At 42.3% G+C, this 15,843-nt stretch overlaps 1 protein-coding gene across 1 annotated transcript in view; it reads right to left on the bottom strand.

Annotated features, from left to right (window-relative positions):
- The window catches only part of COL7A1 (collagen type VII alpha 1 chain), a 120,221-nt gene that overhangs the window by 86,942 nt on the left and 17,436 nt on the right, over positions 1–15,843 (bottom strand). The window contains exons 3-12 of the mRNA XM_075574536.1: positions 11,787–11,967; positions 10,890–11,049; positions 10,665–10,758; positions 9,795–9,956; positions 8,327–8,490; positions 7,536–7,665; positions 6,893–7,015; positions 4,954–5,103; positions 3,826–3,945; positions 1,508–1,654 (exon numbers count right to left, since the gene is read on the bottom strand). Of these exons, the coding sequence (XP_075430651.1) occupies positions 1,508–1,654; positions 3,826–3,945; positions 4,954–5,103; positions 6,893–7,015; positions 7,536–7,665; positions 8,327–8,490; positions 9,795–9,956; positions 10,665–10,758; positions 10,890–11,049; positions 11,787–11,967 (1,431 nt within the window). The remainder of the gene's footprint in view (positions 1–1,507; positions 1,655–3,825; positions 3,946–4,953; positions 5,104–6,892; positions 7,016–7,535; positions 7,666–8,326; positions 8,491–9,794; positions 9,957–10,664; positions 10,759–10,889; positions 11,050–11,786; positions 11,968–15,843) is intronic.

Here is a 15,843-nt window from a genome sequence, read left to right as displayed (position 1 = left end):
AATAAAATCTTGTGAATTAACCATTCACACTATGCCCCCTGCACTCCAACAAAGCTTCCCATCTTCCAGCGTACAATAAATGAAAATATCACGTGTGAGCACGTTCACATGTCTCAGACAGGTCTGCAACCATTCTTTTCACTGTTATCTATTGGCATACAGTGCTGCCACTGCAGCAAGGGGTTCTGGGAAATGACATGCAAATGAACACGCAGTGTCACCTTTGCTTCAAATCCATTTTGACATGGACCCCTATAAGCTTATGCCTGCCGCATTACACAGGTTTTCAGCACAGCCTGGGTTAAGATGCAGAGCCAGTAAACCTACCCACAGACAGCTGTTTCGACCTTTTGGGTCTCATCAGTGTGAGGCTGGTTATACTGGCTTTGCAAATTGAAGCAGGGATAGATTTCTTCCAGCGGAAATGCAGATCATTTTCCCAAACAGTGATTCTGCAGTCACTGCGGGCACAGAGTTCAGATCTGGGTTCAGCTGAACGAGGAACGAGCCACAGACTAGAACAATGTGCCCATAAATACTTTGTTTCTTTCCATTAAGTTTCTGTCTTAATTTCCATCCCCAGCTGAGCCATTTCCTTATAACACAGCTGTGTCTATTTACTGCGTGTAGTACACGAACATTGTGCCTTAAGCACAACAGGACCAGTGCTCACTGCTAACCTCTGGGAATCTATCAATGTGAGGCTTAGGAAAACACACACAAAAAGGCAGATCCTCAACATGTAAAGCACAAACTTGTTATAGGCACGGACACCTCACAAGCCTCTCAACAGATCTTATAAGCAAAATTGGATGCTTATAAACCGGCCCATTTGTAACCACACTGCAGTGAGAGATCTTGGTTGGGATCTGGTGCAACTCCTTAAAACCTTGGGCAAATCTCCATATTCTTCAAGTCTCCATATTCTTCAAGTCTCCATATTCTTCAAGTGCCTATCTCCTTCAAGTGCCTATCTCCTTCAAGTCTCTATCTCCTTCAAGTCCCTATCTCCTTCAAGTGCCTATCTCCTTCAAGTCCCTATCTCCTTCAAGTCTCTATCTCCTTCAAGTCCCTATCTCCTTCAAGTGCCTATCTCCTTCAAGTCCCTATCTCCTTCAAGTGCCTATCTCCTTCAAGTCCCTATCTTCTTCAAGTCCCTATCTCTTTCAAGTGCCTATCTCCTTCAAGTTCCTATCTCCTTCAAGTTCCTATCTCCTTCAAGTCCCTATCTCCTTCAAGTCCCTATCTCCTTCAGGTTCCTTCAAGTCCCTATCTCCTTCAAGTCCCTATCTCCTTCAAGTTCCTATCTCCTTCAAGTTCCTTCAAGTCCCTATCTCCTTCAAGTCCCTATCTCCTTCAGGTTCCTTCAAGTCCCTATCTCCTTCAAGTTCCTATCTCCTTCAAGTCCCTATCTCCTTCAAGTCTCTATCCCCTTGTGCAGCTGGAAACAAGACTAAATTGTAAGCTATTCAGAGCAGGGGTTAATTGTGCTCCTGTAATTGTATACCTGTTTTCACTCGGGTTGAAGCAGCCGGTCCTTCTGTGGCACCGTACAGCGGGCGGACGGACACAGTATATTCAGTGCTGGGCCGCAGGTTTTGTATGAAAAACGAGTTCTTATTCGCGTCCACATCGAAATCCTTCACTTCCTCACCTGGGAAGAAAAGAAAACAATTTGGTCACACCAGAGGAAGCGGCGCTGGTATCAACACGCTCAGTTTATACACATTATCTTTTTCCGGTGTCGTCCCACTCATTTTGGAATCTGAGATTTCTTTACGGATACACAATCTTTTAAAAAAAATCTCATCTACTATATATTGTGGAAAGTAGTTTGTCTGTGCACTATGCATTTGGACACCTCTTAAGATATCGTAACCCCATTTGTGGGGGGGAAGTGTGTGTGTGTGGAGGAGGGATTGAGGGAGAGGTCCCACCCCCGCGCATCCCATCGCTCCCTTACAGACAGCCGATCACGGCTGTAGTTCGTGCACGCACCGCCAGGGGACTGGGGCTGAAGCCTGAGGGAATTCAAACATGCTAACCTAAATATGAAAGAAACCAAATGATCAAGTAGGGTCCGAGGTTTTACAATAGAGAAGGAAATTGGCAGACTAGGGTGGCCAAGTACTTCTAATCTATGTTTCTTTTTTTCAAATATGCCAAGAAACGTGAACACAACCAAAGCAGATCAAAGCTCAGCATATGTTACATTACAAGGTTGTGTAAGGACTGCACTCCGAGTTCCTTTCCTGCAGCTCTAATAATGTATTACTTGTTACCTTGTAAATCTCCTCTCTTTGAATTGATTCCAAATACCTAAAGAGGTAACTCCCTGAAAAGGGCCCTGAACCATGCAGACAATGGCTGGCACCAGGCAGCCTCCAGGAGAAACAAGTCTTCACACTGCACTTATCAAAGGCTACAAGCTCATTCTTGCATGTTATTATTTTGTGGTGAGTTTATGGGCTGTCTGATAAGGTAACACATGAAGGGAATGTGCCACCGTTTGCACTGTGAAACAGAGGAAGAGTTGGGTTCCATAACTAGCAGAGGTATGTGTAGGGTATATGCCCGGCATAGGACCCATGGGTAGAGGCCCTCTTAACACTTTCACTGCCAGCAGGTTACAGTGTATTCCAGGGCCTTTAGCAAAAGGCAAAAGGGTTTCAGATAGATAGATAGATAAGATAGATAAGATAGATAAGATAGCTAGATAGATAGCTAGATAGATATCTAGAAAGAAAGACATCAAGATACTGATAGATACATATATAAATATGTACATTATGATATGTGTGTGTGTGTGTGTGTGTGTGTGTGTGTGTGTGTGTGTGTGTGTGTGTGTGTATATATATATATATATATATATATATATACACAATGCCCTTGCGGAAGTAGCTGTGTATGCGATGAAACGCGTAGGGGCGTTTCTATTGGTGGTTCATAGCAGTTACGTAATTTGACGCATTGCGCTTGACCTCGTCCCCCACTTGCTGACGAACTCTGTGACTCCCTCTCTCAGCTGATCTACCGGCTCTGTGAACTGCCGAACGCCGGGTACGGACTTCCCCCGGCACCGCCAGAGCCCTGCTGTTTCCCTAACGTTCTACTGGCATAAAGATCAGCCACTAAAACGCCCGGTGTGGAACTCCCTCCGCTGCTGCTGGAGCCTTGCTGCTCGCTGGGGACAGTTTTTCAACACAACAACTGGACCTGACGGAGGCCTTTCTGACCAGAGGGAATATCAGCGAGGTGATACAATCTGCTCTGGCGTGGACCTGAGATCTGGTTCATTCCTACTGCGATTTTATCACGAATGTTTGTGTGTGCATTTTCTAAGGTTACTCCAACCAAGCAATATGTATTAAATTATGTTAATACATTATGGGGCATGCGCTTCTGCTTTTTGTTTTTTTAGATTTGTCTGGGAATTGGTTCATTGCACAGAAGCAGCTCAGACCCCGAGATTCATCCGGGTCATCTATCCCAGGGATGCGCAACGTTTTGTGTGATCAGGATGGGAGAGGAACATTAGGGGAATTTGTTCACAGAAGAAAAGTTGTGACGATTTGTGCAAGAAAAAAAACCCATAAATGTTTTGGTCCAAGTAATTAAAATTAATTACGCATGAAATCTGTGGGCTCTAACGCAATAAACTGTGAAGCTGCTTCAATGCTGGAGAAGAGGCCATTCTAATGGATGGGACCAGGGCACTGAATATTAAGGGTCTCAGTCCCCACAGCACAGCATTGTCACACATAAACCTGGATTATGCACCAAGGGTGGTCAATCTATTAGACATTTTGTATGGATGTGACATACCTGACACGGGCACCCATGTGACGCGATAGCCGCTAACGCCACTGACCGCTCTCCATGTCGCCGTCATGCTCTGTGATGAGACATTCTCGACATTCAACTGCTGAACTCCTTCGATGCGCTCTAAGTACAGGAAAGGGCAAAACGTACAGGGGAACATGCATGTGAAGCAGAGGTAACAACAAAAAAATAGTACTCCTGTATTTCAGTGCTCAGCTACCAGGCCAGCGTGGCAGCATTTCATACACTCATCAGAAAATACCAGCTGATGCGAAACAGTTAAGTATTGAAATAAAATGTAGTTTTGTTTATTTTTGGTGCTGCTTGAGCGTTAATCTCTTGATATGAAGCCAAGCGTTCAAAACGCTCTCTTGGGGAAGACATAGCTGTCTTATTTGATGTAATATGTAAATATGTGTGCTTATCAAAACACTATAATTTAACGCATATGATTCACGTAAAGAAAGAAATCGGTATAAAAGAGATTAGAAGCCGATATATTTAGGCATTACCTGTAAAATAGGTAATGTGACATGTTCATGTACGATTTCTATATTAAGTTATTTTTTTTAAACTCATATTTTACCAGGGAAGACAGACTGCACAAAAAAGTCTGTTTTTAACTATATCATTTACTTAAGGCCTTATTCTACAAAGTGCGAGAGAGACAATCCAACAGTACCGCAGTGAAAGCCCCCGTGCAGAATGGGTGGTATTGCTCTTGCAAAATAATATCCTTTGGGGTAAATTATATATACAGTAGTCCGAAAACTTCGATATATGTATATCTTTATTTTTATAGCACCATTAATGTACATAGCGCTTCACAGCAGTGATTTTCGATGGGGAGTTGTGGCTGAAAACATCCCAAACGGACGCTTCGGACAATATAGAATTTACCACTTGGCTTTTAAGTCACATTTAAAAAAATGTCACGTTACTTCTTAAATGTAAGGAGTCAGGACATAAGCCAGTGGTATGATCATTTTACACAAGACCATAGGGTTAGCGCCGCCTGCCTGCCATATGATAACGTGCTAAAGCAATGCAAAGAAATGAAAAAATAAAATAAACATTAATACTTGGGTGTGAAATGCGTTTGAAGTAATAACATTATAGTGTCAGACTTACGAGTGCGCCCGGTAATTGTGGCTGGGGAGACAGTCTGACGAGGGTATTGAGGGTAAAGTGTGATGACATATTCAGTGTTGGGTTTCAGGTCAGTGATGGTGTCTGACAACGCGTTGGCATTCAGAGTCTTCTCTCCCGTCGTACCGTCACCTGGGCCCCCCGCGGCGAAAGAAAATACACACTACATGAGACACTTACAATAGACTTGCTGAAGTTTGAAGCTTCTGGCAGAGTTTCCCAGTGACAAGGTGTTGGGGAGCGTCAGAAGCAGAAGTGAGTCATGCAGTTATGCTGCCGTTTTCTAAACCTTGGGGCAGCGCATTCTTTGCTGGAGCAAATGCATTACCACGGAAGGGTGTGGCAGTGAGAAGGACTCCGTTTGGCTGGGATTCACGCCAGAACCAGAAGCAGACATGCAGAGGTATGTCCAAGGAGTGGGAGCATCTCCAGGTGCAGACGGTCACTCATATTTATCGAAACATGAGGGACCAGTGTAGAAAAAAAAATACACAATACATACTGCACCGACACACTTTATTCGAGCAAATACCCAGTATGTACCTGGCAGATACCTGGAATGCGCCTCTCCTCACCTCTGACAAGCCCCGTTGTGTTTGCCTTCCCAGCCTGGGTTCATGCCTGGCTGACGGGCGGCTGATCTGTTAAATGATAATGATTAGGATTTAATAGGCTGCAATGCTTCGCGTGTCTACCAGATGGCATAAATTCATGAATTGTAATGCAGTATATATATATATACTGTGCAGTATTGCAGCCAGCGGGAATAAAATGCTTCAATCCCTGCCTGGAAAATAACCCAATGCACTCGGGCAGAAAACAGTCACAAACCTCAATACACCCGGGTATACCCGAATTCGTGGGACTAGCCGAGCTCGAATAAAGTGTGTCGCCAGTGTACACCGCAAAAGAAGAACTGGTTTATTCCTGTGTGCATCAAATGTCAAAATATTGTTAACAATGAAAGATAAGGGGCTGGTTCAATATGTTTTTCAGCGGTTAAAGAATAGATAAGAGCCGCCAAATTAATAAAGGGGATGGATAATCCGAGTTATGAGGAGAGGCTAGCTAAATTAGAATTGTTTACATTAAAAAAGAGGCATCTAAGAGGGGATATGATAACTACCAGTAAATACAAATATATTCAAGGACCGTACAAGGAGCTTTCAAAAGAACTGTTCATCCCAAGGGCAGTACAACGGACTCAAGGTCATCCCCTAAGGTTGGAGGAAAGGAGATTTCACCAGCAACAAATGAAAGGGTTCTTTACAGTAAGGGCAGTTACAATGTGGGATTCATTACCCATGGAGACTGTGATGGCAGATACAATAGATCTGGACATCTTTTTAGAAAGGAATGGTATACAGGGATATTCCAAATAAGTAAACATGGGAATGATGTTGATCCAGGGAGAAATCTGATTGTCATTATTGGCGTCAGGAAGGAATTTATATTTCCCCTTATGAGACCGCATTGGATGATATTTCACTGGGGTTTTTTGTTTGCCTTCCTCTGGATCAATATACTGCAAGTACGGATATAGGATAAGTAAAAGTCATCTAAATTCAGCATACAGTAGGTTGAACTTGATGGACATATGTCTTTTTTCAACGTCATCTACTATGTAACAACTATGTAACTACTATGTAACAACTGTGTAACAACTATGTAACAACTATGTAACAACTATGTAACTATGTATTTTGGAAACAAATGGGTTAATACAGCAGGAAATTTCAGAGCAGCTATTAGAGGGGTCAGCACCGGATTCCTGTGCGATGTGTGGCGGCCCCTCTGCTAGCCAATGGGTTAACAATCAATAATCACATTATTTAACTCTTCAGGGAAAAATAATATTTTTTATACTATTTTTTTGCCCTGGGCAAAAGGTGACAAAGTTACTCCCTTCAGGGGACCCTACCTCTGGCAGAATAGGTGAGTCTGTAGCCCAGCAGCGATTCGGTTCCGGAAGCAGCCCACGCCAGTCTCAGGGAGCTGGGTCCCGCCTCTAAGACACGGAGGTTGGATACTCCCACGGGACTCTCTAAGAAACAAATACTTTTAATGTATATATTGCACAATGTACAAAAAGCTCATATTTAAGCAGTAGTTCCTCCTGGTTCATTTGGGGGGGGGGGGGGGGGGGGCTGAACTGCTCTGTTTCAATTTCTGGTGAGCCCCTGGTTCCCGAGATAAATACTGGTGAAGTTACCGGTGTCTGTGCCTGCGCCCGGGGAAACAAAATGACAGTCTACTTTTTTGGTGTCATGCTGGCCAATAGGAAGCCGCAATATCATTCGTTGCGGCTTCCCATTGGCCCAAGTGACGAGAGGATTTAAAACCCAGGCACTACCGGCTGTACCTTTACCGGTATATGCCCGGAACTGGGGGTCAGCGGAGCTGGAAATAATGCCGTCCGGCTCTGCGGACCTCCTGGTTACCATACTTCAAAAATAACGAGGGTTTGTTGATTATGCAAACGTGAGCATATGGGGAGGACTCGGTGTACCCCTGAGATGGATGCACCGGTGTCACGGCTGTGTTACCAAATGACGGCTACTTACGGGTCCTCCCCCTGCCAGACACGGACTCCCCAATGCTGTTGGCATACAGCGCAGTCACAGTGACGGAATATTCTGTCCCGGCTCTCAGACCCTGTAACAATGCGGCAGTCTGTCCTGCAGTGAGGCTGATCTGTGAACAAATACCGGGACAGGTTACATGATGAGACATTACCTGCCCATCTGGGAACCAAATGGAATGTAAGCAAGGGGACCAGTGAAAATAATTACCACTGGCTGTCAGCAGCATGCCGTATGTCATGGCTTAACCCAGGAGTGGCCAACGCCAGTCCTCACGGGCCCCCAACAGGCCAGGTATTAAGCATATCCCTGCTTCAGCACACAGATGGATCAGTCATAATTACTGAGCCACTGATTGAGCCACCTGTGCTGAAGCAGGGATATCCAGAAAACCGGACCTGGTGTTGACGCTTGAGGACTGGAGTTGGCCACCCCTGGGTTAACCCATTCACTGCCAGGGTTCATTTTTTTAGGGCTTACAAACATTTTTGTGCCCTCTAAGTAAACGCAGCTCCGGACAGTTAGAACTGTGCAGTAATACTCAACACTCATTTACATTGCAGTATATTCGTTTTCAGCAGAGGGTTAGCATTTTTCAAACCCATGCACCGTAAACAATTTTTACTGGCCGTGAATGGGTTAAGATAAAAATTATTCCTAAACAGTCAACAGTGGCAAAAAAAAAAGGTAGATATTAAATGTTTGTATAATTCATCATGCAGGATCCCCCCCCCCCCCTCAGTTACACCAGGGCAGAAGCAAATAGCACGCACCTCTCTCAGCTCCGATGGGATCTGCTGTCCCAGACCCGTGAGGGGAACGTACAAAACTTTATAACCGGTAACTGGCCCGGTCGCTGCGGTCCATCGTATTCTCAACGAGTCGGATGTCTGATCGGAGAAAACCAGGTTGGATGGTCCTCTGTAGGTCTCTGAGGCTAAAATAAGAACAGGCACTTTGTTTCCACACCGTAAGGTACAGTATGTTTTATATATATATACATACACCATAATAATAGCATGTTCTTGTATAGCGCTGCTAGTTTTACGTAGCGCTTTACAGAGACATTTTGCAGGCACAGGTCCCTGCCCCGTGGAGCTTAAAATCTATGTTTTTGGTGCCCGAGGCACAAGGAGATAAAGTGACTTGCCCAAGGTCACGTACTCATTTGCATGTCATTTCTCAGAATCCCTTGTTGCAGTGGAAGCACTGTATGCTAGGTGATAACAGTGAAAGGCAGGGTTGCAGACCTGTCTAACACATGTGAATGTGCTCACAAGTGATCTTTTTTGCTATATATATATATATATATATATATATATATATATATATATATATATATATCATACACATATCTCTATCTATATATCATCACACTTCCATAAAGTTCTGACACCAGATTATTCATTAAACTGTGACAGTGCTGATGAGGGCATTATCGTGAGGAAACTCCTGACCTCCTGCTCTGAAACGCTCAGCTCGTTAAGCAGTTATATTTCTGTACTGGAGGTCTGTGCACTCTGCCATTATAAATGACATGGTTATGTAGCAAAACATTTCAACACTGAATCCCAACCAAAGAGCTTAATGGGTTAATCAATTCAAACAACAGCTGTCAGAAAGACAGAAGATAAGGAAGTCTTGAAAATAGTCTACACTTTATTGATTGTAATAATGTATATATTTAGTTCCGCTCACCTTACAATTCATACATATTATACTTATTGAAACACTAGGCAAGAAGATAAGAATCACTATCAGAAACTGTAGCACATATTTACTAAGCAGATTCCCTCCATACGTCACCTTCTGGCACTGGCCGAAACTTTACAGCCGATTGACTAGGATGGGCTACAAGATGTTTTCCGGTGCTGGAGGGTGCCTTATGGCAGAAGGCTGCTTAGTGAAAGTGGTCCTGTGACCCTGAAGTGCTACAGTCATTGTATAGAACATTCAAACATTACAGGAAGGTAACATCCGCATGGATGTAGAGACTTACACTGACGTGGTTAGCAGGCTTGGCATTATTTGATCAAAGGATGTAAACCAAAAGTCTCCTTTATCTTATAGATTTTTACACACACATATATATATATTATATAGTGTAAAAAAAAATATATTCCCCATTTATTGCAATCTCAAAGGGATAAGCGCAGGGATTCACTTTCTGTTTTTAACATCAGCATGGCATCTATTCTTCAAAACAGAGCATTGCGGAGAGAAGGGATAGCAGTGACTCACTGCTTTCAGTCTTCAGGACTCCGCCGGTGCTGACACAAACCCTCCGAGACACCAGGGGCAGGAGAGAGCCGAGGATCTTAAAATCATTGACGTAGAAGAAGAAGTCGTCTGCCGGGGTGGATGCCACCCTGGTCAGCTCTCGGCTATCTGCGTTCTTTATTCCTGGTGGAGAAGAAGACATAAGAAAGTGGTTGAAGACCAGTGAATGGGAGGCCTGTGAAGACCAGATGCTGTACTTTCAACTGTATGGAACCAGATTAATCTGATGGAAACGTGGATGATGCCACCACCATCCTACTTCTATTTCCATACATTTTTGGAACTCACCTTCCGTCACTGCCTGTCCTATATATTCTCCAATTCTCCAATATTGCTAATGAATGAATTCACACAAGTAAGAAACAGCCGGCATCTTGAAAGATATGGAGCAACTTGCCTTTTTGTAATTATTCCAAAATGGACGGGCGCGGTAATAGAAGGAAGAACGACCCCGATTCTTTAGTGAACCTCGGGACTATATGCAGGCTTCTGGAGGCGGATGTTAGGCGATAAGTGCCGTGTACAGTAAGGGTGAGAAGCCTGCTCAGATAATTGGGTAGTACATGTATGTCCAGAAAGTATTAGAAGATAAGACAGAGAAGATGTACCCTATGTCTGGACTCCAGGAACCGACAACCACGTCCTGTTAACTTATCGCAATGATGCGGGTAAAAGTTGCATAATGAGACAAAACGGCATGTAGATTTGTATAGAATATCCTGTTTGCTGAGATGAATTTGGGGTGCTGTAACGCACACTATGTCCAAAGTGGCTATTGAAAAGAGACCTGGAAAATCAACCTTTTTAACTGAAACGCAAGGCTCAACTTACCCACAGCAAATACTTTAATTCCCTGATTTTTAAGTTTCAGAGAAGGCTGATCAACATCATCCTGCGATTTTCCGTCCGTTATCAAAATAGCAACCTGAAAGGGCAGGAAAAAAAGAGACTGGAATGGCATTGTTGGACAGAGCCCCCATGTTACTTATAGCACTTCGGCAGATCAGCTGAGATTATTTCTGTGTTGTGAGTACCAGGGAATTAATTGCGCGGTACCTTGGGCACATCAGATCGGATGGTGGTTGGTCCAAAGAAGTTATCTGCGGTGTATCTCAGTCCAGCACCAGTGCGTGTGTTTCCGCCCTTGTAGCTCAAGTTTCTGATGGCCTGAATCACTTCTGTGCCGTTACGGTATCGTACAAATGTAAACTCTGTTCTAGAGTATAAAGAGAAGCCCAATTTATACCGAACATTCGAAGCGTGGAATGATCCCACACAAGACTAGATAGAGGGACAATGACGTACACACTGGGTTACACGTGGATTTTGTTTGTGATATTAATAGGCTTGGTAGATTACTCCGGCTAAATCTAATTATTTAGGTTTAAAAAAAAGTAGTATTTCCAATCTATGAATAAATCTTGTCTTCTCAGAAATGGTAGCAGCACCAATTCCAGTGGAAAAAGAAAGGGCAGTGTTATAACCCACGGAACCTGTTCCAGGATACGCCTCCCTCAGAACTTATCAGAGTACTGGTCCAACAGACAAGCATTTTAATAGCTGCAATTAACCTGGCTACCAATATAAGGCTGCCACACTGCTGTCCACTGTTAGTCAGGATGGAGATGAGAGAACATACACAGTGCACACGTTAGGATAAACTTTTGTTGACTCTGAACCCTGGTTGCTACTGAGTAGACCAATATATTTCACCCCTCCTGCACTCAGAAACACTGATTATAAAAGACTGGAGAAACTGCAAGATAGAATATTTCTGATATATACATGTTTTATCTACTATACCACTTATTGTGTGGCCCAGCGCTATACAAGGTATAGTTTTAGATACACAATGGAACTCTTCTTAAAGTCTCAGTTTTAAGTAGATACAGATATAGTGACACCGAACAATGGTCTTCGGCTTTAACCAATAAGAGGTTAAATAAGACTCACCTGGGGTCATCGCTATATTGCACCACTCCGAAGCGTACTCCTTCCTCACTGACAATATTTACAAAGGGTATGACCAGCCCTTCCATAAAGGACTTGATCATTCGGAAGTTGGCCCTTCCGATGCTGGAGGATCCATCCACCACGAAAACGATATCCGAGTCATAGATGTTTTCACACCTTGCTGAGAAGTGATGATAAAAACACAAGTTTACATGAAACAACATCTATGTATCAGTGTCACACTAGTCAAACAATAGTTATCTCATCCGGTAAAGAATTTGTTGTGGTGGACTCATGTCCAATTGTTAATCCCTAAAAAGAGGTGCCATAACTCAACAAAAGGTACGGGGAGCTCAGTTCTCTCACAAAAATAGCTCTGATTAGGACTCCCGTGCACCACGGATACTTCTGGAGTTTCTCTCTTTCCTTGTCTTTACGTTTAATAATGTTTTCTGATGGATGACATTTACCACTCATATGCAACCCATAGCTTTTCGAGGCAGTGGGTAAAAAATGAAGGTGGTACTATAAATGTAAGATTAAAGGCTGGTAAAGGTTTCCTAGATTAATCAAAAACTAGACTGTCCAATTGTTCAACAGTGCTTCATGTCCAAAGTATAATGCTCAACTTTATTGATGTTTCTGTTTTTCCTGTATTTGTGTAAACAATTGTAATGCTTTCTGTATGAACTGTGAGTAAGGTTGCTAGGTGGTTCTCCAAAAATACTCGACACAATAGTAAAAGGTACGACACACACACACAAACACACACACCTCTATCCGCTTCATGCTGTTTTCTCCTCTCCTTGGTCCCACCCCCAGGCTCCTGACACTTCCTCCAAATTGGCTGCATTACCCAGCAGCAGCCAATCAGGATGGAGGAAGCAGCCCAGCCCCTTAGCAGCACCCCTGCTCTCTCCCTGCTCGGGGAAATCCTGCAGTCCCCCAAGTCGGTTAGGCCACTATGTCCAGAGAGGTAATACTGGGCACATACATGTCCAGAGAGGTAATACTGGGCACATACATGTCTAGTATTACTTCTAATGTTTTACTGGTCAGAGTGTCCAAATACAGGACAGTCCATTTCAATGCAATTAGATTGTAAGCTCTTCGGAGCAGGGACTCCTCTTCCTAAATGTTAATTTTTATGTCTGAAGCACTTATTCCCATGATCTGTTATTTGAATTATTTGTTATTTATAGGATTGTCATGTGTATTACTACTGTGACGCGCTATGTACATTAATGGCGCTATATAAATAAAGACATACATACAGGACACCTAGCAAACCTACCTGTGCAATGTCAGGGGATGTAAGAGTAATGTCACATTATTATTAAGGATGGACACATGAAATCTGGAACACTGGAATTTGTGTACGATTTGATCTCCGAATCTAGCAGTTGAAGAAATCGGCGTTCGATTTGAGAAGCGAGAAGAACTTCATAATCAATTTTCAAATCGGGAGCAACATATACTCCAAACACCACCAAAAGGTTTGCTTTTTTTTTTTTTAAATAAAATGGTAGAACTTAAAGAGTAACAAAAAAAAAAGTTTGACGTTTGAAAACATTGACCATACCGTATTTAAAAAAAAAAAAATGCTTTTCCATTTTTTCCATAATTGTTTGAAGATCCAAAACCAATCAAGTTTGGCAAAAGCAAAAATACAAATGTTTAGAACCAAGAGCAAAACACACATATTTTGTTAGAACCAAAACATCAGTGAAAGTGCCCATCCATCATTATTAATGCATAATAATGTAAAATGGGCAAAGAACTACATTTAAAAATAAAAATAAATATTGCCATTAAAATGCCTCCATGGACAATGGAGCTAACCCAACCTAATTATAACTACATGTTTCCATTGGAAAATAACAAAATCTAATGATGGGAAGTTACTGGTTAATTGATTCCTTAAACTGCACACAAAAAGGTCATTCCGTTTGACTGTCAGCAAGGTTTTATTAATTGTGCGCTGCTGTTGAACATATTGTCAGGGCTAAGGGATCAAGTTCAGGTCTAGCCTGAGGTCTGAACTCAGGAGATATACTTCCTGATACTAATACATCTGTTTAAAACCAGAGACAGAACATAAAACACAGACAGAGCTCAGTGCACATCCAGTGAAACTCATACACGGTACAGGGCCTAAATATATATGTATAAATATCTATTAAATAAAATGGTCTTTTAGTTTAACATTTTTGGCCAAAATTGTTGTAAGCCCCTGAGCCACTGCACGGCAGACCACATTTCCAGGGGTCCCTAACACTAATATAAATTCTTAATAACCTGTGCAATACCAGGAAGAATGATTTGTAATAAATCTGTCAATATTAGTTGCAAAGTTCTAAATCATTCTTCCTGGTATTGCACAGGTTATTAAGAATTTATATTAGTGTTAGGGACACATGGAAATGTGGTCTGCCGTGCAGTGGCTCAGGGGCTTACAACAATTTTGGACAAAAATGTTAAACTAAAAGACCATTTTATTTCATAGATATTTATATATATATATATATTTAGGCACTGTACCGTGTATGAGTTTCATTGGATGTGCACTGAGCTCTGTCTGTGTTTTATGTTCTGTCTCTGGTTTTAAATATATATTGCCATGCTCAGTAGCACTCCTCTGTGACATTCATATGCTTATATATACGTTGTGGTTATTTTGGGGGTTCAATAGGAGCTTGTTAGGTGTCCAGTATGTTTTACTAATACATCTGCCAAAGGACGCAATGTATCCAAAATGTACACATCACTCAGCAGTCTCCTAGTCTCTGCTCAGTGATAGAGTCGGGGACATTAAGAGACAATTTAAGAGAAATCCAAATTACGCTCATTGTTAACATTGTTGGTTTTATAGACTATAACAGGGGTTTTCTACTAAATTGTACGTAAATTGGTCCTAAAATAAAAAATTTCAAATTTAAGTTCTTGGTCCTTCTCATTTACAGAAGAAGAAATAGGTATCAAAGCCTTCCCTGGTTCACCCCGCCAATCCCAATCGCCAATCCCATACAGCTATTTGGATGAATATGTCATCGGAACAGCTCAGCAATGCCCGTGTTGGTCACAGATCGTGATCAAACTACGTCACACGTTGGCTCGTGAGCCTGGAAGGATGTTCTCAAGCACAGGGAACATGTTTCTACTTTTACCACCGCTCAGAGAGGCCATCGTAAGGCTGCATGAAAACCCTATTTGTGGTTTCAGTCTGTCCACCCAGTGAGGGGAGTCATTTCCCACACAATGAAGGTTATTCACCAAACTGCAATAGTGCCGATGGCAGCACTATCCCAGGGAAACCAATGTGAGTTTTGGTGCAATAGTGAACCCAATTGCCACTATCACAGTATAATGAATAACTCCCAATGACTTGTGGGAATGTGCACAATTAAACACACAAATGAGTTGGTGGTTTGAACCAACTTGACTTTGTTTGTCTTCAATGCTCTGGTTTGTTTTCAGTGGTTTGAGACTAGCTTATCAATTGTGAATGTATATTCTTGGGAGTTAGCAAACCACCTCGAACACTGCCCTTCATACAGAACACCGCCTTTCCCCATTATCACCGAGCACACAGCACTTCCACTGCAGCAAGGGATTCTGGGAAATGACATGCAAATGAGCACACAGTGCCACTTTTTGCTTCAAAAACCATTTTTAACATATATATATATATTAGTTTTTACAAATGCAGCATTTGATTACCTTTATTGAAAACTAATTACCTAAGCTGCGATCGATTGGTTCTCTCGTGATTGATCAGCAAAAGAAGCAGGGTTCACTAAATGGCTGCCTTCAGTTTCAAATCAATCCTTCCGTCAGTGTAACTTAGCAGCTACAATGTATCATTATCTATTGTTACAGTTTACAGCTCAAACTGCTGGGGACATTGGCAACAAATGATCACAAACAGGAAAGTGTTACAAAGATCTTGCACTGCTGGGGAGGTGAGCTAAAACCTTCAATAGAAATCAAAGGATGCTCATTATATTAAAACTCATTAAAATGGCATTGAGTTGAATTTTAAAATAAAAAAGGTAGT

Source organism: Ascaphus truei, chromosome 17 (genome assembly GCF_040206685.1).
Source record: "Ascaphus truei isolate aAscTru1 chromosome 17, aAscTru1.hap1, whole genome shotgun sequence".
Taxonomy (NCBI): Eukaryota; Metazoa; Chordata; class Amphibia; order Anura; family Ascaphidae; genus Ascaphus; species Ascaphus truei.
Note: the sequence above shows the minus strand (reverse complement) of the source record. Positions and strands in the feature narration are given on the sequence as shown.